Source organism: Panthera uncia, chromosome E1 (assembly GCF_023721935.1).
Source record: "Panthera uncia isolate 11264 chromosome E1, Puncia_PCG_1.0, whole genome shotgun sequence".
In the NCBI taxonomy this organism is placed as follows: Eukaryota; Metazoa; Chordata; class Mammalia; order Carnivora; family Felidae; genus Panthera; species Panthera uncia.
Window position 1 is genome coordinate 56,037,672 of NC_064814.1, and position 21,062 is coordinate 56,058,733.

Consider the following 21,062-nt stretch of genomic DNA (forward strand, 5'->3'; position numbering starts at 1 on the left):
TCCAAGCTGGGGTCAGAGAACGGGCTCGGGTCCCCAAGGGGAGCAGGGCAGGCGACAGAGGCTGGGCCCTCTCCTCTCTATTGATGGAGAGGTGACTTCAGGGTCAGGGACAGAGAGAGCTCTGGGGTCTGGCCAGGAAGAACGGGCTAATGCGATAAGGGAAGGCCAGGAGGCTGAAGGATGCGCTGTTGAGCCCCCCCCCCTCCCCCTCCCCCTCCCCCCGCCCCATGTTTCCTGCTCCTGGGCATCGCGCGGGGGTGATAGAATCTGTGCCGTCTCACTGTTCCCAGGATCCCAAGCAGCGCATTCAGTTCATCAATTCTTTATTGATGTGGGGTCACTCCTTACCCCTCGAACCTCGCCCCCCAGCCCGTAAATACTAGAGGAGCTGCACCGGGAAAGGAGGACGCGAGGTTCGTCCGAATGGTGGGAGGCGGGGAGGGCTGGGGGTGGAGTGGTGATGTGCACAGGGCCCAGCCCAGATGTCCAGGATTCAGATGTAGGTAGTAAGAAAGTGGGTTTTCCGGGGCGTGGCGGATTTCCGCCAGCTTTGGGTCCACAGATGCTCCGGTTCGCCCAAGGGGATGCTGGGACCCGGCTGGGGCAGGGGTGGGGACGGGGAAGGTCGGGAGACCCGCGGGCTTCAAGTCCTTGGGGCGACTGGAAGCGGGTGCGGTCGTGAAGGTACTTCCCGACTCAAGGGTTCTCAGACCCAGACCTTCCCTGATGTGGAGCCGGCCTGGGACCCTGGTGAGGCCCGGGTTGGCCGCGGCTGCGGGGCGCGCCGGCGCCGGTAAAGGGCTCGGCTGTAGGGCACGAGGCAGTCGGCCAGGCGGAGGCGCAGGCAAAGGCGGCGGTAGCTGGCCAGGGCGAGCACGAGCAGCGGCACGAGGAGCAGGAATCCGGTGACCAGCAGGGCCGTGAAGCCCGGGTCCCGCAGGTGCGCCGTGCAAGGCGGCGCCTGGGAGCGCAGGAACTGTGGGAGCAGAACCGGCGTCGGGCCCGAGCCGAGCGGCCCGGGCCCACGGACCCCACCGCCGCCTCCAGCACCGGGGTCCGCGGTCACCCGCGCACCTCGGGGCGCACGCTCACCTGGGAGTGGCAGAGGAAGCCGAAGCCCAGCATGGTGACAGCAGGCAGCAGGATGGTCCCCAGCACGAGCGCCAGCAGGAGGAGGTTGAAGGCCGCTACCAGCAGATTCTGGGCCGTGACCAGCACGGCGCAGGCCCAGCAGTCCAGGGGGTCCCGGGGCTCCGGGCCGCCGCCGCCCGGAGCCGCTCGCTGCGCCCCGGGGACATCCGCCATGGTCGGCCTGGCTCCCGCCCGCCTGGGCCGCGGCCCTTATAGCCCTCTTTCCTGCCCCTCCCCCGGCCCGGCCTCTCCCCCCCCCCCCCTATCCTGGAATGCGGCTCCGGGGGCGGGCCCCCCCCCCCCCCCACCCCAGACCGAGGAGCGGACCGGCGCGCTGGACATTCCACAGGCGCCTCGGGGAGGGGCTCGCCCCGCCGGGGTCTGCGCGGGAGGCCCCGCCGGGCAGCCCTCCCCCCAAGTGCGCGCCCCGCTAGCCCCAGCACCGTATCCAAACCGGATGTTTTTCTCGGATTTTATTTTTAATATTAATATTCTCACACAAAAATCACCGAAAATAGGGGGAGGGTTGGGAAGACCCCTCTGCCCCTGGGGCAGAGAGACAGTGCAGTGCGAGGGGGCGGGACTGTAAACCCCCCACCCCTCCGCAGCCCCAGCGTGGGAGAAAAAAACCACCGACGGAAGGAAAATAAAGCCCCAGAGAAACTCATCCCGGGGTGTCCCTGCCCCAGTGAGGCCCTGGCCCTGGGCTGGTTCACGCTTAAAAAGAAAAGGGGGGGGGGGGGGGTGTGAGGGGAAGGTCCACGTTTTTAAAGTTGGCCGGGGCTGGGAAGGACGGGGTTCCTTTTCCTCATAGTTCTTTCTTTAAAACTTTAAATTTTTTTATTTATTTATTATTATTTTTTTTTTTACAAAATACCATTTCAGTTCCCACTTCTTCCCCTACAGTACAGGAGTCGCTCACCCTCAGGCGGGGTCGGGGTCGGGTCGGGAGTGGGGGCCTGGTCCGAGAAAGTGCAGGACGTCGGGGAGGGGAGCGGGTTTGAGCACCATGAGAACCCGGCTGGAGCCGCGGGCGGACGGGCGGAGACGGACGGGCCGGGCCCGGACACACACTGGGGCGCGGGGAGAGCCCGGCGGCGGGCAGTCCCTGGAGGGGCAGGCGGGATGGCTTGGGGGGTGCGGGAGGTCGGGTTTTCCCAAAAATGAATAAATAGAGGTGAGTGGGACTGTTATAAATTAAAAAACAAAACGAACAAAAAAAGAAAAACCAAAAACAACCAAGAACGAACAAACAAAAAAAAACAACCCAGAAAATACAAAAATCATAACCAAGTGAATAAACAGAGACATGTACAGGGGGGTCACAGCTAGCATTGGAAGTAAAAAAGGAGGTTCTGGGGGAGGGGTAAAGCCCATAGAAAGAATCTCATTAAAAACCTCGGCTGCCGTAACGTCTATGTACAAACACGAGCCGCGAGCGTCTGCGCCGGGCGGGCGGGCGGGCGGCAGGCGTGAGGGAACCCGTATGTGACCCCCGCCGCCGCCGGAGCCTGGTCCTTGTGTCTGTTGCTAGAAAGGCCAAAGTCGGTGAGGGGAGGCGCTGGCGGGCGAGGGGCTGCCAGCCCCCTCCCCCGTCTCCCATTTTTTTTCCTTTTTTCCTCTTATTTGTTAAAAAAAAAAACTTTTTTTCTTAATAAATTAAGTGAGGGGGAGCTGCCAATGGGGCGGAAGGGCCGGGCCCGACACCCCCTTCCCGGCCAGAGGCGGGACCTAGGTCCAGCCCAGGCGTGTGCTGGTGGCCCCGCGGCGCCCTGCAGGCGGGCGGGCGGGGCGTCCGGCCTCATCGCGACGCGCCGGCGGGGGCCTGCGGGGAGAAAACCGGCGGCGGCGGGCTCAGGCGCGGGGGCGGGCGCCGCGCTCCGCCCGCGCCCCGCCCCCTGCCCCCCCACCCCCCCACCCCCCCACCCCCAGCCCCGGCCCCGGGCCCGGGGCCGGGGAGCACCTGCCCGGCCCTCACCAGCGTGAAGGCGTCGTAGGCCTGCGCCAGCTCCTCGGTGCGGTATTGCTCCAGCACCACCACGCCCTGCAGGCCCGCGCTGCGCCGCCGCGCGCACGCCTCGCAGTGCACCAGGTACGTGTTGCGGCTGCCGTTCTCGCTGGTCACGAACAGGATGTTGAACACCTCCACCTGGGACGGGGCGCAGGGGAGGGGGGCGGTCACGGGGAGCGGGGGCGGCGGGGCGCCTCCCTCCAGGGCGCGGCGGGCCCACTCACGTCGCACTCGTTGCAGTAGTAGGCGGGCTCGTCCTTGACCCGGCCCTGGTAGGCGATCTTCTTCCCGGCCCGCACCAGGCTCTCGCGCTGCACCTGGCAGTGCTTCATGGACTGCAGGAGGCAGAACCTGCGCGCGAGCAGAGGGAGGGGAGGCGAGGGGGGCCGTGAGGCCGACGGGGCGGGGCGGGGCCTCCCGGCTCCAGGCTGGGGTCACGGCCCCTGACCTGGGCATGGCTCACAGTGGACATGTGGCTCTTGTCTATTTGGGCCCCAGGAAAATAAAGCTCAGCGGAGCGGGAGCGGGTACAGTGCAGGGCACGTGGTCTGGGGCAGAGAAGAAGGAAGACGGGGTGGAATCCGACAGAAAGGACAAGAGCGGGGCCAAGTTGGGTGGAGATGGGCTCCTTCCCGAGTGGGGCGCTCACTTGATCATCTTGAACAGGTCCGGGTCGCTGATTTTGACCGTGCGAGCCACGTTCCAGGACACGTGAATCATGGGCACGATGGACTTGACGTTCTTCACCTCGTTCCACTCGTATCGTTCCAGGGCCAGCTGGTACTGATAGGCTGCGGGGCCAGAGGGGAAACGGAGGCATCTCAAGCAGCCGCGGCCACGCCGGCCCCCAGGCCCTCCCTTCCCTGGCAGCTGGCTGCCGTCCAGCTCGGCCACCCACAGGGCTCACCCTCCACGGGGCTCACCCCCCACGGGCCCCGCCCTCTCACCGGTGAGGGGCCCCACGTTCCAGGCAATGTTGTTGCACCAGCCGGTGGCCTGCACCCAGTGCACGGTGCCCGCGTTAATCCACACCAGGTCTCCGGGGCGCTGCACGAAGCGGTACACGGGGATATTGGAAGCATAGAGGTCATCCAGGATTGGCCACCAGGAACCGGTCAGGTAGTCCACGCCGTGCCTGCGCGGTGGCCACAGGGTCAGACGGAAGCCACAGGGACGGGGCGGGACGGGGGGGTGGGAGGAGATGTAACTGGCGGGGCCAGGGTGGCGCGCACCGGTCGCAGAAGGCGCTGATAGTCTCCCAGTAGTGCTCGTGCACCGCAAACCACTCGCAGTCGCCAGGGCCGATGTTGATGTTGACGGAGCAGAAGTTGTTGTTCTCCTGGTGGCCTGCAGGGGGCGACAGAGAACGGCATGGCAGGCGGCAGCCCGGCCTGCGCTCCGCGCCCGGTCCGCCCCCGGGTCCCCGTTGGCTGGCGGAGCGGCAGCCCCGCCCCCTCGCGCGCGCCCGGGTGAGGAGCGCACCTGGCGTTCGGCTGCCGGGAACCTTCATGTACAGCTGCACGGTGTTCATGCCCAGGATGGTGTGGCCCACGTGGCTCAGCATGTTGCCCGTGGAGGTGACCCGCATGAAGGCGGGCAGCTTCAGCAGCTCCTGTAGCTGGGGTTTCCACCTGCGGTGGCGAAGGTGCCACAGAAGTGAGAGGCCGCCCCCGACCCCTGCCGGTCCGGCAGCGCCCCTGCCCCCAGCCGCACTAACCGCTTGGCATCGGACAGGTCGATGTTGGTGCCGAACTTAATGATGTGATGGTTCTTCGGGTCTGGCGCGCTGCTGCCGGGGCAAAGAGCACGGGTTGACGGAGACCCGCCGGCCAAGGGAAGGGGAAGGACACGAAGGCGGCGGGCGACCGGGACCTACCTAGGAGGGGTCCCCGTGGTGCTGTCGGGCTCCTCTGACTCCTCATCCTCGCTTTCCTTCTCCTCCTGCTGGGCCACAGCGGGGAGGCGGGCTGGGGTCAGTGCCGCCCCCGGGGAACCCAACCCCCCATCCCCACCCCCGGCCCGGGCAGCCCCTCGCACCTGCAGGGACTCCTGGAAGGACGAGGCCTGGTACTGCGCGTACTTGGCGATGGTGGTGTGCGAGCGGGAGCTCTCACAAGGCCAGATCTGCCGCGTGCCCGTCAGGTCCCAGTTCTCGTCCGAAGGCTGCTGTACCTGGGTGCGCACCTCCACCGTGTGCTCGCCGCTCGCCTCCACCAGCGTCTTGGTGGAGAAGAGGCCCAAGTCTGCAAGGCAGGACCGAGCAGGGCGTCGGGGCAAGGGCGGAGGGCAGGGAGCGAGGGCCTTCTTCCTCCCCAAGCCTCTCCCCTGCCAGCTTCACGAAGCTCAGCCCAGCCCAGCCCAGCCCCACAGGCAGCTGGGAAGGTTGGCCCTCCCAGGGCGACCCCCTTTTCTCCTGCTGCTGCTCTGAGCTGGGGCACCTCCAGGAGAGTCCTCAGGTGTGCGTGAGGCCACAGGTGCACTGCACCTGGCACTTAATAGGTGCTCAATGAATGGCAGTTTCCTTAAGTTACCGTTGGATCCAACCAGAGATTTACTTAAGTACAAGCCTAGAACGCGCCTCACGCTAACAGTGGTGGGAAGGAAGGATATACGGGTATAGAGAACACTACGGGCATAGAGGAGAGACGATTGCGTTTTATGTTTCTGTGTGGTTTCCGTTTGTACGTAGGTACCTTTGTTTGGAATTTTGCCCGATAAAAAATTTTTTGCACGATAAAGCGCTGAAAAAGAGAGCCCTGGACACCTGGGTGGCTCGATGGGCTAAGTAACCAACTTTGGGACTCGTGATTTCAGCTTGAGTCATGATCTCACAGTCGTAGGATCGAGCCCCTCATGAGGCTCTGTGCTGACTGTGGAGCCTGCATGGGATTCTCTCTCTCCCTCTCTGCCTTTCCCCACTCTCACTCTCTTCTCCCTCCTCTCTCTGCCCCTTCCCGCTCTCTCTCTCTCAAAATAAATAAACTTTTTAAAAAAAAATCCCCAAACCATGGGCCGGCAGGGGTTTTGTATGCTCTGTATTCTCATCCTCATCGATCAAGAAAGCCAAAAGTGACCCTAACCAGGTCCTGGGTTCCATCCCCTGCCCCTCTATCCAGTGCTGGGGACACAGTGATGGGAAGAAAGCCCAAGGCCTCAAGTAGGGCCTGCGGAGGACTGAGGACAGCTCGTGAGAGCTGCGGTCCGGGGCCTGCAAGCATGGGGGCCCTCCGGGGCCTCCCCTCACCCTCCTGCCCCTCCATACTCACTGAGCCGCAGGGAGCCCGCCAGGCCCCGGATCACGGTGATGGGATTCCGAGGGTCTGTGCAGAACTGCAGCAGCACAGGTGAGAAGGCGTCCCGTTTGCTCTCCAGCTGAGAGATGACAAGGAGACAGGGCCAGGGTGAGAGCCCTGCCCCGGGCTCTGAGCCCCGTCCCCCACTGCCCCCGACGGCCCAGACGCGGTCTCAGAACCCATGGCGGGGGGGGGGGGGGGGGGGGGGGGGGTCATACGTACATAGATGCTGGGTGTGGGCGGGTTGAGTTTTTCCCGGGGCAGCTTCTCCTCAGTGTTGATCTTCGGTTTCACAGACTGGGCAGGGGAAAGGTAGGACTCTCGAAACTTCCCTTTCACCTTGGCATTCCTGTGGGGAAGATAGGGACATGAGGGTAGGAATATCAGGGTGATGGGGAAGGGAGCCCCCCCCCACTGGGCCCGGCCAGCGGCCGGGGGTGGGGGGGGGGCCACCTCCCGGCACTTACTTGCTGGCACGCACGACGTCAGCAGCGCAGTGGCTGATGGTGAGGTCCGCCATGCGTAGCCTCCGCTCCTCCACCTCGGAGGCGATGAAGGTCTCCTTGTCCCCACTCTCCACCTTGATGAGGCGGATCTTCAGCTCCTTGGGGGGCCCTTCGCTGAGTGAGCGCAGCTTTAACATGTCAGCCCGGCTGACACCTGGTGGCCCTGGTGCTTCCTCGCGAGCCTTCTTCCCGGGAACGGGAGCCGAGGGCGCTGTGGGCTGGGCAGGGGGCGCGGGGGCCGGCGGAGGGGCGGGAGCCGTGGGTGGCTTGGCCTTGGAGGCCCCGCCGAGATCGGGCCGGGCCTTCTCGCGACCCTGGATCTCCTCGCTCTGCAGGTCCAGGTTGCCCAGCACCCGGCGGCTCTTTTCTTTGGGGGCCTTGGCCTTGGTCTTTGCCCTGCCCTCTCGGGGCCGCCGACCCACGCTGTCCTTACAGGCCCGCCTGTGCCGCCGGTGTTCCTTCTGGTGCTCCTTCTGGTGCTCTTTCTGCCGCCGCTTGCTGCTGCTGCTGCCGCCTGGTCCTGCCGCCGCCGCCGCCGCCACCCCGCCACTCTCCTCGCGGGCCTGGGCGAGAGGCAGCAGCCGCTCGGTCCCGCTGTCCACCGGGCCCGCCGTGTCCACCGGGCCTGCCGTGTCCACCGGGCCTGCCGGGTCCGTGGCGCTCCGGCCCACCCGCTCCACAAGGGTCTCACAAGCCCGACTGATCTCTTCTAGCACCTCAGACTCAGACCGAGCAGGAGGCAGAGGCAGGGGTGGGGGCGGCGGGGCGGGGGTCATGGGGCCCGGGGCCGGCTCTTCGCCCGCCCCGCGCTCCCGGGCCCAGGGCCCGCCTGAGGTAGAGAAGTGAGATGCCGAGGGAGCGGAGGGCTGCGGGGAGCCCTGGGCGCTAGGGGCCGCCGAGGCGGGCGGCGGGGCGGTAGCACCTGATGGGGGGCCTGGCGAATACTGAGTGGCGGGCAAGGGCCCGGGCCGGGTGGCGAGGGCGGCTCCAGTCCCCCGGTAACAGTACTTCTGTCCCTCCAGCACGGAGGCCAAGGACTTGAGCAGGCTGGCCGGGCCGGCCGGTGGGGGGAGCGGGGGCGGCGGAGGAAACTTGGCTAGAGGCGGCGGTGGCGGCAGGGCTGGTGGTGGCTTCTTCTCCTCTTCCTGGGCGGCGGTGGCAGTGGCGGCCGGGGTTGTGTCACTAGGGAACGGAGGCTGCAGAGACGAAAAGGGCTCCTTCAGCGGGGGCGGGGGGGCTGCGCCCGCCTCCTGTTGCTGTTCCTCCTCCTTGCGAATGGATTCGTCCAGCATCTTCATGATGTTGGCCAGCCCATCGGGGAGGATCTTGAACTCAGCCGGCTCCTCAAACTGGTCCTCCAGCGGGGTAGGGGGAAAATCGAAGAGCCGCGGGCCTCGGGCAGGCAACTCCCCAACCCTGGGCGGCACAGGCTGGGGGGCTTTATTCAAGGGGCCTGGGGGGGGGCCCGGCCCCACCTCGGGGGTCTTTGGGAAGGAGACCCTGGGCCGAGGGCTCTCCGGGCGCCTGAAGCTTCCTGAGGTATTTTGGTGGCAGGAGGAGGGAGGAGCTGGAGGCAGGGCGAGAGTCAAGGGCGCAAGGGGTGGGTCCTGGGGGCTCAGATCGGGGCTGGGGGGCCGGGGAAGGGGGTCCAAACTTCTGGCCAGGTAGGGAGGCGGGGGGAAGGACACGGGCCCCGTGGGGCTGCTGCCGTGGCTGCCATGGTTGCTGCTGCTGGTGGCTGGGGGAGTCGGAGGGGTGTGCGAATCCTGAGTGCCCACAGAAAAGCGGGGAGCCGGAGGCCCCAAGAAGCCCTCGCGGTGGGGGAGGGGTGGTGGGGGAGGGCGGGGGCGTCCCTCAGACCCAAAGAAGAGCTCCTCGAAGATCTCCCCATCCTCGCGGGCTGCCCGGCAGGCCGGGCCCTTCAGCCAGGCGGGGGGGGGCGGAGGGCGTAAGAGGCGGGGACAGGGCGGCGGGGGCGGCGAGGGGGGGCCGGGCGGCAGGGACAGGTGAGGCGTGGCAGCGGGAGCTGCCAGGAACGGTTTCCGACTGCTGTGTGCCGAGGGCCCCAGGCGGCCTTGGGGAGAGGAGACGTCCAGCGCGGGAGTTTGGTAATGATCAGCGCCGGGCTGCAAGCAGGGGACAGGCGGTCGGCGGCTGCCGGGGGTAGGGGGTGGGGGGTGGGGATGGGGGGGGGGGGGTGGGGGGGGGGGGTGGGTGTGGCACCACCCGCTCCACCCGCAGTCCACTCGAAGTCCGGAACTCACAATGCCTGGGCTCGGCTCCGCGGCCCGGAGACCGGTGTTGTTGCTGCTGCTGCTGCTACTGCTGCTGCTGGTGGGGCCGGGGAGGCCAGGGGGCCGGGAAGGGGCGTAAGGCACGCAGGCGGTGGTTGCTGCTGGTGAAACGCTGGAGTCCATCCGCGACCTCTGAACTCTGCTCTCTCTAAGGTCACTTCCGGGGGGACGGGTGGCAGGCGGGCAGCCATGGCTCTCTGCTCCTGGGGGGCGGGGGCCTGGGCCTGGGGGTGCGGCCGGGACCAGCCGGTGGCCAGGGGGGTGCGCGGCGTAGGCCGGAGCCGGGTACGGATACGGGTGAGGCAGCGAGTGCCGCTGCTCCTGCGGGAGAGGCAAAGGGCCACGAGTGACACGTGGGGGACGGGGGACTTGCGGTTAAGAGACGAGGGGCAATCGATTGGGGCTCACCTGGCGCTCCGGGGGTGCCGAACCCTTGCGCTCGGGGCCCCAGACATCTCCATGCAGGGCGCTCCACAGCCCTGGCTTGCTCAGCTGAAATGGAGGGCTAGTGGCGAGGCCAGGCAGGGGTGGGGGCGGCGGGGGCGGCGGGGGCAGTGGCGGCGGGGGCAGCGGCAGCCCCGGGGGAAGGCCAGTCTGGAAGAAGAGAGAGCGTGAGAACGGCACCCCGGCCCAGTCCTGCCCACGGCGGCCCGTGGCCTACATGCGACCATACCTGCTCAGAGCCGCAGCCTCTCCTGCGCTTGCCCCCAGGGCTGAGGCCCTCGTCCCCGGAGGGGCCTGAGAGCGCCGCAGGAGGCACGGGCTGCACCACTGGGGGCTCAGCGGCTCGCTTCACGGGGGGACCGCCCCGCTTGGCCCCATAGTTCCGCTTGTGCTGAAGACAAAAAGGAAGGAGAGAGAATGACCCACGTGCAGATCCAGCCAGGGGCCTCCTCCCCAGCCCACCGGCCCCCATCTCACCTCAAGGTGCAGCAAGTTCCACACTTGCTCCAGGGGGGGCAGGACCTTGGCTCGGTGCTGGCAGGAGCCGGCGTGAAAGTTCCAGAACTGGGCCTGGGGACAGAAGCACACGTTAGGACGAGGGTGCCTAGCCAGAAGGCACAAGCCCAGCCCCCCGGGGCCCTGCCTCATCCCACCTGCTGCAGTCGGCCGATGCGGGGCCCCAACTCAGCCAAGCTTCCTCCGTATCGAAGGGCGCTGTGATAGCAGCGAACGGCCTCCTCGCTGTCATGCTCAGACTCGTATAGCTGCCCCAGCTGCTCCCACAGCCCCGGCTGGGCCGGCTCTCGGAGCAGTGCCTGCACACAGCCGTGCAGGGATTCCAGCTTCCCGTGGAGGGGTCTCGGGGCGGGGGTCCTACCGGGCAGAAGGGGTTGTGGGGGCTGGTCAGGCCCGGGGGGCCTCTTCTGAGGCCCCAGGCTTACGTCCCGTCTACAGCACCTTTGATTCCGTACTTACCCTGGAGCATAATACGGTTTGTTGGGGTGTCCAGCGCTACTGCCATGTGAAGGGGGTGGGGGAGCAGAGAGTGGGGGCTGCCCGATGCTGGCAGAGCACCTAGAGACGGAAGGGGTCTGTGAACGTGCAGCAAGGTGAAGTGGTCCCGTCCCTACTTAGAAATGAGGGGACTGAGAGACTAAGGGAAAGCAGCTGAGGACCCCACTGGGGTCCACAGATCAGCAGAAACCCAGAGAGTGACCAGAGAGAGGAGATGGGGAGAGGGGTGCCCCGTGTTCTCACCTGCCTCCAGGCAGCCATGCGCTTCGAGGAGGGGGATGGGGCGGGCAGGAGCTCCAGGCCCCAGCACAGCTCAAGCCCCCGAGGGCAAAGGCTTCCCGTGCAGCGCGGGCCCCTGGAGGGTCCACTGCCCGATGCATCCAGCCTGAGTCAAGGAGAGATCAAGACCTTCATGGGGGCACAGCCTGAGCCAGCAGCACACACACGGCCGAGCCAGCAGCACACACACGGCCGACCCAGCCCTGGTCTTTCCCTTACCAGGTCAGCAGTGGCCCCAGGAGCCCTGGAGATCGGGCACGGCCCCCTGCCCCAGCTCTCTGGGGCGACGGTCCCGCTCCAGCCGCTCTGACAGGAGTGCCCACTGCCCCCAGACGGCCACCCAGGGCCCCTCACAGCCAATTCTGCGGAGGGGAGGGGGAGGAGGAGTGCCGTGAGCCGGCCAGCGCACAGCTGAGGCCCAGGGGCCCGGCCGGGCAGTCATCTGCACCGGGAGTCGGGCCTCGGCTTTCCCCGAGGGGAGGCCCACGCCGCCCAAGGAGCCCCCGGAGGCCCGGGAGAGCGGCGAGGCGCCGGGACGAGCGGCAGGGAGCGGGACGGCCGGTCAGCGGCGGCTCGCTGCTGCCGGGAGCCACTGGGGCGGACGGGCAGCGCCGCGGCGGCTTACCCGGCCTCCGTGGGAGCGTCCTCGCACGGCGTCGGCGAGCTCCTGAGATCCGGCCAATCACAGGACTTCCTCCCTCGCCAGCAAGCCAATCATCACCCGTGTCTCCGCCTCAGTAACAGCCTGGCCGGGACCAATGGGAGCGAGGTTAGCCCGGCCGCGGCCGGGGGAGGAGGGGCGGCGGAGCCGGTCAGACGGGCTCGGCCCGGGGTGACCGCGGGGTGACCCCGCGGCTCCCACCTAGGGTCTCCATCCCGGACCTGACACCCGGGCCGGCGGCGCAGGCAGGGCCCGGGACCCCCGCGGGTGAAGGCGGCACGTCGCACGCTCGGGCCGGCCTGGGGGACGGCGCCACCCGCGAGTCCCACGCACCCATAGAGTCGCCGGTATTCCCGGCAGGACCGCCCGAAACGCCCCCGGCCCCGGCGCCCTAAGACCTGCCGACGGCAAACGGAGGCACAACGCAGACAAAGGCGTCGCTGCCTTTCCTCACTTCACCTCGCCCCGTGCCTCACCTCCCACCCCGGGTGCCCCCTGTGACTGCTGAGAGCTGGCCGGTCACGGCGACTTCGGTACCCAAACCCGCCCGCGCCGAGACCCGAGCGCTCCACCCCCCCCCCCCCCACGCCTGACCCGATCCCAAACTACGGTCGGGGCCCCCAGCCTACCTAGTTCCCGGAGCTCCTCCACTTCCCCTGGCTCTCTAGGTCTTCAGTTCCAACCGACCCCCAAAACCAAAATCTCCCTTTAATCCCCCAACTTCTGAGAAGACGCGCACAGCGGTCCCGAGTGGCCCCTCTCGCGTGGCTCCCGTATCCTCTATGCCCTTCCCCGTCGGGGCCACGCGGTTCCCCACGGCCCACGTGGCCCCCGCCCCCCAAGGGAGGGGGGATTTCGGGGGTTGCCCGTGACGTGGCTACTTGCGCAGCGGAAGCGGCGTGTGTAAGTGTAAGGGGGGGGGGGGTCCTTCGGGAGGGAGGAGGGCGGGGCCCAACAGGCGGTGACATCACCCTTGTCCCACTCTCACCGCCCACTCCCTTAAAGAACCCAGAACCCGTTTCACTTCCTCCTTCGCGGCGCCCCCCCCCCCCCCCCCCCCCTTTCCCGTCGGTGCCGCCTCGACCCACGACGCGCGCAGCGCCCCCCTTCTGGGCACCTCCCCTTCGGCCCCAGTTCTTCCTTGTCGCCCGAGCCCAGGATCCCCGTCCCCGCGCCTCTTCCTCGCCTACCCGGCGTCCCCGCAGGTAGGGAGCCGGCTCCGCTCCCGGGATCGGTCCATTGAGAGTCTAGAGTACAAAGAGCTGCGAGAGGCGAGCGTAGAGTACAAAGCGGCGGGGGCGGGGCCAGCGCTCCAGCTGGAGCGAGCGCCGGGCAGGAAGCCGGGGGAGCGCGCGCGACGAGGGGCTGGGGGCGGCTGGAAAGTTCGCCTTCGCCGAGAGAAGTCTGCGCCGTGGGGAAATTTCCACCCAGCCCGCAAGGGCAGGCGGGTTTCTGGTGAAAACAGTCCTCTCTCCGCAGGACAAGGTGGTCTGTTTACGTGCTAAGCTCCGGACCCTACAGGTCGCGGCGCGCCACTCCCCGCCGAGCCCTGCGAACGCTTGGGCTCTGCGGCCGGCGTCCGCGACTCTAGCGGAGTTTCTGCCCGAACTCTCTCTGCTCACCACACTGACTTTCGGTCAGTTGCCAAAGCCCTGGGACGAGCAGAGCGCTTGACTGCGGTCTAAGGGTAGCCCGGGCCACATTCCCCCACCCAAGTCCGGGACCACGCATGGGCTAACGGGGGAGGGGGGGCGGGGGTTCAGGCACCGCAGGATCAGATCCCCGTTTGCGAAGCGGTGCCGAGGGCGCTGCCAGCTACCAGGAAATGCAGCTTCCCCTTCTGCGATGATGACACTTCCCCTCCACCACTTCCCCTTTCCCACGGGGAACTGACTCAGCTTTCCCTAAAGCACTGAGTCCCGTCCCTCCAGCCCCTTTCCACCTTCGTCCACAACCCCCCACGCCGGTACTCAGAGTACAGCAGCCCTCACTGGAGAACAAAAACTTCCTGTGCACTAAATACACATTCACTCTCGCCAACCACCTCGGATTCACCGGGACCCGGGCGCCTGACTCCTCATCCGCCCCCCGTACAAAGCCCTCCCTCGGGGTCTGATTCAGGCTCGGGGTGGGAGAGCGTGAGTCACCCACAAAACCTTCCCCTATTCCCACTGACTCAGCCCTCGCCTCCCTGAACACACACAGACACACAGTCAGAGGCAGACACAACTCAGCCCACACACCGCTCACCACCGGTCCCGCGGAATTTCCCCTCTCGTCTTCCCCCACGACGGCCCCTCCCCGCGCCCGCCAGCCTCGACGCCGCGCTCACACCTGTTCCCCGGCGCCGGCTCGCGGTCCGCTCTCACCTCCACTCTCGCTTTGGGGCAGGAATAGCCCTCCCCGACTCCCGGTGTCCGTACTAACCAAGGGGAGGGGACGGCCACGGGCAGCAGTCACAAAGACAGACACCCACAGACTCCCCGCAGGCAGGTGAGAGGAAGACGCACGCGGCCTCAGCCGGGCGGGGAGGACGGTATACTTCTGGGGCAGACATTCCTTCCCAGCCTCTCCCGCCCGACCCACGGTCCCCGGGGCCCGCCGCCCAGAAAGGGTTAATTCTTCTCCCGCCGAGGCCACGCCCTCTCCATCCGGGCACTCCCGGTTAAGCCCAGCTCCGCCCCTTCCATCCGGGCTCTGGACTCGGGGACTTTAACCGACCCCCTCCCCCGGAGCCCCGAGAGAGACCCACTCCATCAATCACACCCACTTAACCCTCTCCCCGCTCGAGGCCTGAGGAGCCCCCGGCGCGCACCGCTGCGGCCGCGCGGGACGCGGGGGAAGGGGCCAGACGTGCGCACGCAGACTCACATGCCGGCCAAAGACAAGACCCCGCACACACGGTCTTCCCCCCACCCCCACCCCCACCCCGCACGCAGTCCGCGGACGCGCCGAGGCGGGGCCGGGGCCGGCACCCGCCGCGTCCCGCTCCCCGCCAGGCCTCGTTCCGCCCGGTGGAAGCGAGGGGTTACAGGCTCGCTTCTTACCTGGGGGAGGGGGGAGGCGGAGGGGAGGGCCGCCGGCTGGGGCGCCGCTGTGACTCAGCCACCCGGGCAGGCCGCCCGCTCGGGATTCCCTTCCCCAGCCTTCCCCCGCTGCTGGCCCCTCCCCGCCCCCCACCGAGGAGTGACAGTGCCGGCCCCGGCCCGCTATGTGTCACTGCGAGCCTTGTGTCTGCCTCTGACTGGACCGCTGTGTTCACCAGTGTGTCTGACAAGGTCGGCTGTGTGTGGGTCGTCCCGGTGTCTGTCTCTGTGTGCACCTGCATATCTGCTCATCTCGTCTCCTTCAGTGCCTGTGTCTGACGCGTTCCTGTCATTATGCCTGTCTACATGACTCTGAGGGGCTGTCTCTGTCTGTGTGTCTGCCTGGCTCCTGTCTCGGTCTTTTGTCTGGGTCTGCCTCTGCATCACTTGCGTGATCACGTGTGTCTCTGCACATGCCCTTCTGTGTTTGCCTTCATGTTCCCGAACAGAGTCTGGGAAACACTGGAGCGGACTGACCCTGCAGACTCCTCGCCTCACCCCCCAACCCCTCCCGAATCCTGACGTCTTGTTGCCGGATCAGTGATCCTTCTGTTTGAGTCAGATATTTGGGCGTCTGTCTGCCTTCAATCAAGTTCCGTCCTATTCCTCAACGTCCTTGCTGATCCTCAAGGCTCCCTGCAGCTCCCATTATGATGATAATTGCTAGCATTTAGTGAATACTTACTAGTAGGCACCAGGCACCGTCCTAAGCACTTTACGTACCTTTTTAAAACTCCCCCCACCGCAAAGCTGAGTTAGGAAGTACTTTTTTTTTTTTTTAACCCATTTTACAGATGAGGAAATTGAGGCTCAGGGAGGTTAGGTAACTTGGTCAAGTTCACTCTGCAAGAGAGTGGAAGAACTGGGCTTCTTCCCAGGGCCTCATTCTTTCCACTCTTCTATCTGCCTCTGTCCTGTTCTCCCTCCCTTGGTTTTCTCGTCACAGGCCATCTCCTGGGTCAGCCTGCCTGCGCCCCCACCCCGTCCTACCCCCAGCATCTCTAGCATCGCAAACGTCTCCTGTCCTCTACAGCAGGTGTGGGTAGGACATTTGTAGCAGATCTCAGAAGCCATTGCTTTCTTGGCAGTGAAGCTCCTTCAGTTAACACATTCATTCAACACAATTCCACTGAGGCACCCCAATGTGCAAACCATCTTGCCAAATCCAGATACACAGAAGAAAACAGTCCCACTCAAAAATTCAGTGCGACACACACTCAGAGAACTTAAGTCCCTGGCTTAAGTATCCTCTCCTCTCCTACAGAGCCTCAGGCAGAGAACTGGCCCAAAGAGAGAGGGCAGCAGAAGAGAAGTAAGACTTGGGGGGGGGGGGGGCGGGGAGGAGGCAAATGCTGTAGCACAGTGGGGACAGAATGGAACAGAAAGGGAGCTGGAAGGAAAGGTGAGACGCCATGATTGCCATGGCAACAGCAGCAGGCTGTTGTGGCAATGGCCTCCGGTATCTCCAAATCAATTTCCAATCACCGTGCATGAACCACACTGTTCACCAACTCTTATAGGGCACCCTCACCCCAAGAAAAGTCCCCCCAGGTTATCTCACCTCTACCTTCCAGCCTTGCAAACTCTAGTTTAATTCAACTCCAGAAGTAACTGAGTTGTAGCACTGGGGGGAGATTTTTTGGTGGTAGTGGAGAGGCTGGTGAAATACAGGGCTGAACCATTCAGGGGCAACAGAGGGGCGCTCCATAAACCAGGAAGGCTGAACCACTCCAGCACCACATGGTGGGGGGATGCTCAGAGCTGGACTGGACCATTCTGAGGAGTGGGCACGATCCAGATCATACCGCTCTTCTTCAAGCATGTGGTCCAGAGCTGGACTGGTGGGGGTGGGAGTGGGGGTTGTTGCTCAGGAGCAGAACTTACCAGATGGAATTTGATGTGCCCTGTCTCATTGGAACCAGTGCCCCAGTGGTGGGGTGCAGCAGACCACGGTGGGTGGGGTGGGTGGTACTACGGGGCTGGCATGGTGCCTGGGGGAACCTGAAAGAAAAAAGCCAGTTAGAAGTGGGGTCTCCCAGGCTGGAGAATTTCCCTGTGCTCCCTGTCTTCTTATTGAGGAGAAGCCTGGTGCTGGTGGTCAGATGGGATGAGAGAACCCGTTTCCATGGCAACCAGAAAAAGCCATCCCCAAGGTGGTCCTCCAGCCTTCCCCTTTAGGAAGCAGCCTTGGACCAGAGGGTAAGGGGAGCGTGCTACGGCATCTGGGAACGTCCACAGTGGACACCCAACCCATGAGTCCCCTTCGGACCGAACTCTCCTGCTGACAGTCCCTGGGCCCAGACTAGGCCCGATAGCCCCTGACGTCAGCACCCAAGTCGGCACCCAAGTTGGCCTCAATCCTGGCCCCAGGCCTGCAATCTTCTGCCTTCAGCTCAGCCTCCTCCCTACCCCTAACCTTATCAAGACACCAGTCAACCCCACCCTCTGGACTCTGCCCCCTCCTCTTCCCCCAGGCAGGTGCAGGCAGGTCTTGGCGAGCAGCACAGGTGGCCAGACTAGATGAACGGGCCCAGCAGGGAGGAGCCTTCCTCCACAACGACTGACTCTGGGCCTGGGTCTGAAAGTGGCCTCTGCTGCAAGCCTCCCTTGCATCCCACCCCTCAAGGCCATATCCTGTTTCCCCATCACCTCCTTCCTCTCTGTGGCCCAAGAAGGTGACAGAGGCCCAGTCCCTTCCCTCCCCTCCGAAAAAAAAGCTAGGCTTTCTAAGTCCAGGGTCAAGAATCAGGTGTCCATCTAGGGTCAGACCTAAGTCTGGCCCTTATCTCAGACTCGCTCCTCAGAGACCTATGGTTTCTGCTTCCTTAGTCACAGCTGTCTGCCCTTGAGGTCCCAGACATTGGGGTTCCCAGTCTAGTCCCCCCATTCCCCGGCCGGCCAGCCCGCATCCTTCCCCCTGCCCCAGAGACTCAGGCCTCCAGCCCACAGCCTCCATGACGCAATGTGCTGCAAGCTGCCTGGGCTGCTGATGACACTGCCCCCAGGGAGGAGCCACTCCTGACCCAGGCAGGGCCCCCCCCACCGCCCCCCATAGGCCAGGTAGTGGCCAGCTGCAGGCCAGGGAGGCCGGGCAGGCAAAGTTCTTGTGCTACAGAAAGGAAGCTTGAGGCTGGAACCTTCCAGGACAGGGATGTTGAGAACGTGGGACCAGAGGGTGTGCATGTGCTTGCCTGTGTGTGTGTGTGTGTGTGTGTGTGTGTGTGTGTGTGTGTGCGCGCGCGCGCGCACGCGCGCGCAGGCACACGAGTGCAGTCTGTAGTGTTTGTGTATGTGGCTGTGTTGTAGGGGAAGGGGATGTGCTGGGAAGGGTCTAGCCTAGAGAGAGGGGAGTGGCAGGCCTCACGACAGACCAAAGAAGGAGTGAGGGGCAGCCAAGGGGGTCACCAGGGTGTGTATGGGGTGTCTGGACACCAGAGTGGGGGAGGGGCCCACAGCCATTTAAAGGGCCAGCCCCAGAGCTTTAATCCCTCACCAGCCCTGGCCCCAAGCCGGAGGCTGTAATTCATCTGTCCAACAGCTGGGGTGGGTGTGTGTGTGTTGGGGGGGGGGGGGGCATGTGGACGGGAAGGGGGAGCTGGGGGAGGGGCTGGGGCTTTCTTGTGCACAGAGCCAAACAACAAAAGGGAAGCCGAAGGGCCAGCTCCAATGTGCCCAAGCCGGGCAGCTGACCTGCACACCGGCCGGTGGTCTCCACCTGATGGCCAACAGACTCCGTAGTATGGCCTCAAGTACTCTTGGCCGAGGAGTCCGAGAACCCAAAGGTGGGGCCTGGGAGAAGGCCCAGGCTGAGTGCCCCCAACCCTGCCCCGGCGAGCTGTCACCCCTCCTTGTAGGTCCCAGCCGCAGCACCGTCCCAGACCTGGCAGGCCCCTCGACAGATTCAGCCTCAAATGCCCTGCTCACCAGCCAAGCCTCCCCAGACACGGCCTGCCGGCTCCCCCTCCCGCCGGCGCAGGGTGGCAGCGGCCACACCGAGGCTGTCCCTTTAAATCATTACCACCCCTGATTGTGTGGACAAACCGAGGGCCCTGCCCCCCAGGCAGGCGGCTTGCCACCTCCCCCCCATGAGTCCCCAGAAATGTGAGGGCCATTTAAAGGGACAACGGAGAGACAGCCAGGTCTCTAGCCGCCCCCACCCCCACCCCACACACACACTCACAGCCCCTTTCCCCAGCGACACACAGCCCCTTGCCCCTCCGGAGGGCCCCCCAAATTCCGGTTCTCTCCCCACCCCTAGAGACTGCTAGAAGGAGAAAGGGGGCCAGAGTTGGGGGGGGGGCGGGGAGCTGGGGGAGCGAGGAAAAGACAGGGGCTGCCTCCTTACTCAGAGCCCCAGGGGACAGGTCGGAAGGAAAGCAAAGCCAGGAGAAGCGGCGAGACAGAGCCCCGAAAGGTGCCGCGGGCAGACCTGGGGCGCACAGGCTGTCGGGCGAGGGGAAGGGAGTCGGGCTGCACGAGACGGCGGCGCGGCCAGCGGGCGACAAGCCCAAGTGGGGGAGATGGAACAGGGAGGGCCAGGGAAAAGAGGCAAGGCCGGAGGAAAACGGGGAGACAGAATCGGGGAAAGGGGTCATCCGGGAGGGTGTGGAGGAAAATCCGAGGAGGGAGGGCGAGCCAGGCCGGGGTTACCTGCTGGGTGTCTGTCCCCCGGCGGTGCCCCCGGAGTCCGGGTAGGGAGGGGGGGAGCAGCAGGGGGGGGGAGTGGGGGCTGGGGGGGCGGGGGAGACGGTCCCTCCTCTGCCTCCTGGGCCTGCCCCGGCGCTCGCAGCCTCTGCCTCCCTCCCTCCTCCTCCCCGTCCCTGAGTCCCGGAGTCAAACAAAGAACTGTAGCAGGCTCTCCCCAACCCCCTCCCTCCCTCCTCCTCCTCCTCCTCCTCCTCCTCCTCCTCCTCCTCCACCTCCTCCCCTCCCTCCCTCCCCACCAGCAGGCTCCCTCCTCCTCCCTTCCGGTCTCTTCCTTTAACTACCCGCCCCCCCCCCCAGCCCCCAGCACTAGTCTCTCTCCACCCACCCACCCCAACCTTTTTACACACCCCTCAGCCAAGCCCCGTCCCCGCTGTAGAGTCCCTTTGCAAAATTGAAAGGCTCCAGAGAACATGGGAGGGGACTGGGGTCTTGCTTAAAAATCAAGAACCACAATACAATTATTTATTTTCACGGCCAGAGGAATAGTCTTAGCTGTTTCTTCTCCAAGAGGGGGGGGAAAATAATCCTAAAGAAAGCAATACAAATCTGACTAAAGCCCTCATCAAATAAAGTGCACAAAGCAGTGGGAGCTAATCCCCAGCCCCCTCCCTCCCACCCGCCAAATTAAGACCGACTCTCCACTCCTCCAGAACCAACTCCTAAGGTCCTGGCCGGCTGGAACCAGGCCTAACAACTACAGTCACAAAAATCATAACTATCACTATTTAACCACAATAATAAGCATTTTATAACAAGCCTTCATTCAGTATTTATTCTGCACCCGCCACCTTGCCAAGTGCTTTGCATAACTTATCTCATCCCCCCCTCCCACCTCCCCAACAGCCAAGAAGGTATGTATTGATATTTAAATTTTCCAGATGAAGAATGTGAGGCTCTGGGAGGTGGTGACCTTTCCAAGTCCCTATAGCCACTAAGTGGCAGAGCTGGGAACAGAATCCGGGTCTGACCTGACAGCCCAAGCTCCGAAACACTTTAAAAGAAAAACCAATTTTTTCTAAGATCATAACCAAACCCAGGAACTTAACTCCATAGGGAAAGGCGCTCATAACTATCAACCGAGTCCCCCTCCCTCAGGAAAGTGACCCACCCACCTACACAGAATAAAGACCGGTACTCTTCAGCCTAACACTGCTTCCTGACCCTTTTCGTCACTGTTGGGGTGTCACTAATTACGATCAGAGATGAGCTGCTGTCTACAGAACGCCACAAACCACACACAGCTCTTCTCCTGGGAGTAGCTATCTTGCGACCACTCCCACTTCAACTCAAAATGGGGAGGGGGGGCAATAGGACACTTAGCAATGCAGCAGGTGGGAAAGCGGCAAGACTGCTGGGAGGCTCCTTCACGGGGCGGAGGGGGCTGGGAAGGAGAGTTCTCATACCCACCTGGGGAAAAGTGACCCCGGGTTCCCGTAGCCCAGCAAAGGGGCAAAGTCTTTGGGCCACACCACACCCGTGCCCCTCCCCCTCACAAAACTCCAGGCCAGGGTTTCCCACCTGCAGGCTGCTACGGCCAAGGGAAGGGAGAGGGGGAAAAGATGGCCCGGGGTTGGAATCGGACTCGGGGCAGAGGTGGGCGGGGGGGGGGGGGGGGGGGGGGGGGGGGGGGGGGGGG

At 64.7% G+C, this 21,062-nt stretch overlaps 2 protein-coding genes across 11 annotated transcripts in view; both read right to left on the reverse strand.

Moving 5' to 3' along the window:
- Nucleotides 1-289: 289 nt before the first annotated feature.
- TMEM88 (transmembrane protein 88) lies at nucleotides 290-1,370 on the reverse strand. Its single transcript, XM_049637054.1, has 2 exons — nucleotides 1,093-1,370; nucleotides 290-976 (listed from the first exon to the last, which is right to left on the reverse strand). The coding sequence occupies exons 1-2, from the start codon at nucleotides 1,303-1,305 to the stop codon at nucleotides 707-709; spliced, it is 483 nt and encodes a 160-aa protein (XP_049493011.1). The 5' UTR covers nucleotides 1,306-1,370; the 3' UTR covers nucleotides 290-706.
- Nucleotides 1,371-1,589: 219 nt separating this feature from the next.
- Nucleotides 1,590-21,062, reverse strand: part of KDM6B (lysine demethylase 6B) — a 22,492-nt gene continuing 3,019 nt past the window's right edge. Inside the window, exons 1-24 of one of the 10 annotated variants that reach the window (XM_049637013.1) lie at nucleotides 19,370-19,423; nucleotides 16,604-16,720; nucleotides 11,598-11,717; nucleotides 11,192-11,334; nucleotides 10,937-11,078; nucleotides 10,655-10,753; nucleotides 10,333-10,552; nucleotides 10,157-10,249; nucleotides 9,909-10,070; nucleotides 9,644-9,829; nucleotides 9,206-9,556; nucleotides 6,903-9,067; nucleotides 6,658-6,784; nucleotides 6,409-6,514; nucleotides 5,180-5,385; nucleotides 5,019-5,083; nucleotides 4,860-4,931; nucleotides 4,625-4,773; nucleotides 4,375-4,489; nucleotides 4,090-4,277; nucleotides 3,792-3,933; nucleotides 3,367-3,493; nucleotides 3,110-3,280; nucleotides 1,590-2,956 (exon numbers count right to left, since the gene is read on the reverse strand). In XM_049637013.1, coding sequence (XP_049492970.1) covers nucleotides 2,933-2,956; nucleotides 3,110-3,280; nucleotides 3,367-3,493; nucleotides 3,792-3,933; nucleotides 4,090-4,277; nucleotides 4,375-4,489; nucleotides 4,625-4,773; nucleotides 4,860-4,931; nucleotides 5,019-5,083; nucleotides 5,180-5,385; nucleotides 6,409-6,514; nucleotides 6,658-6,784; nucleotides 6,903-9,067; nucleotides 9,206-9,556; nucleotides 9,644-9,829; nucleotides 9,909-10,070; nucleotides 10,157-10,249; nucleotides 10,333-10,552; nucleotides 10,655-10,753; nucleotides 10,937-11,073 — 4,905 coding nt within the window. In that variant the 5' untranslated portion in view covers nucleotides 11,074-11,078; nucleotides 11,192-11,334; nucleotides 11,598-11,717; nucleotides 16,604-16,720; nucleotides 19,370-19,423 and the 3' untranslated portion in view covers nucleotides 1,590-2,932. Of the gene's footprint in view, nucleotides 2,957-3,109; nucleotides 3,281-3,366; nucleotides 3,494-3,791; nucleotides 3,934-4,089; nucleotides 4,278-4,374; nucleotides 4,490-4,624; nucleotides 4,774-4,859; nucleotides 4,932-5,018; nucleotides 5,084-5,179; nucleotides 5,386-6,408; nucleotides 6,515-6,657; nucleotides 6,785-6,902; nucleotides 9,068-9,205; nucleotides 9,557-9,643; nucleotides 9,830-9,908; nucleotides 10,071-10,156; nucleotides 10,250-10,332; nucleotides 10,553-10,654; nucleotides 10,754-10,936; nucleotides 11,079-11,191; nucleotides 11,335-11,597; nucleotides 11,718-12,262; nucleotides 12,679-12,823; nucleotides 14,524-16,603; nucleotides 16,721-17,161; nucleotides 17,598-19,369; nucleotides 19,424-21,062 lie in introns of those variants that run through there. The other 9 variants (XM_049637012.1, XM_049637019.1, XM_049637010.1 and 6 more) reach the window with 9 other exon arrangements.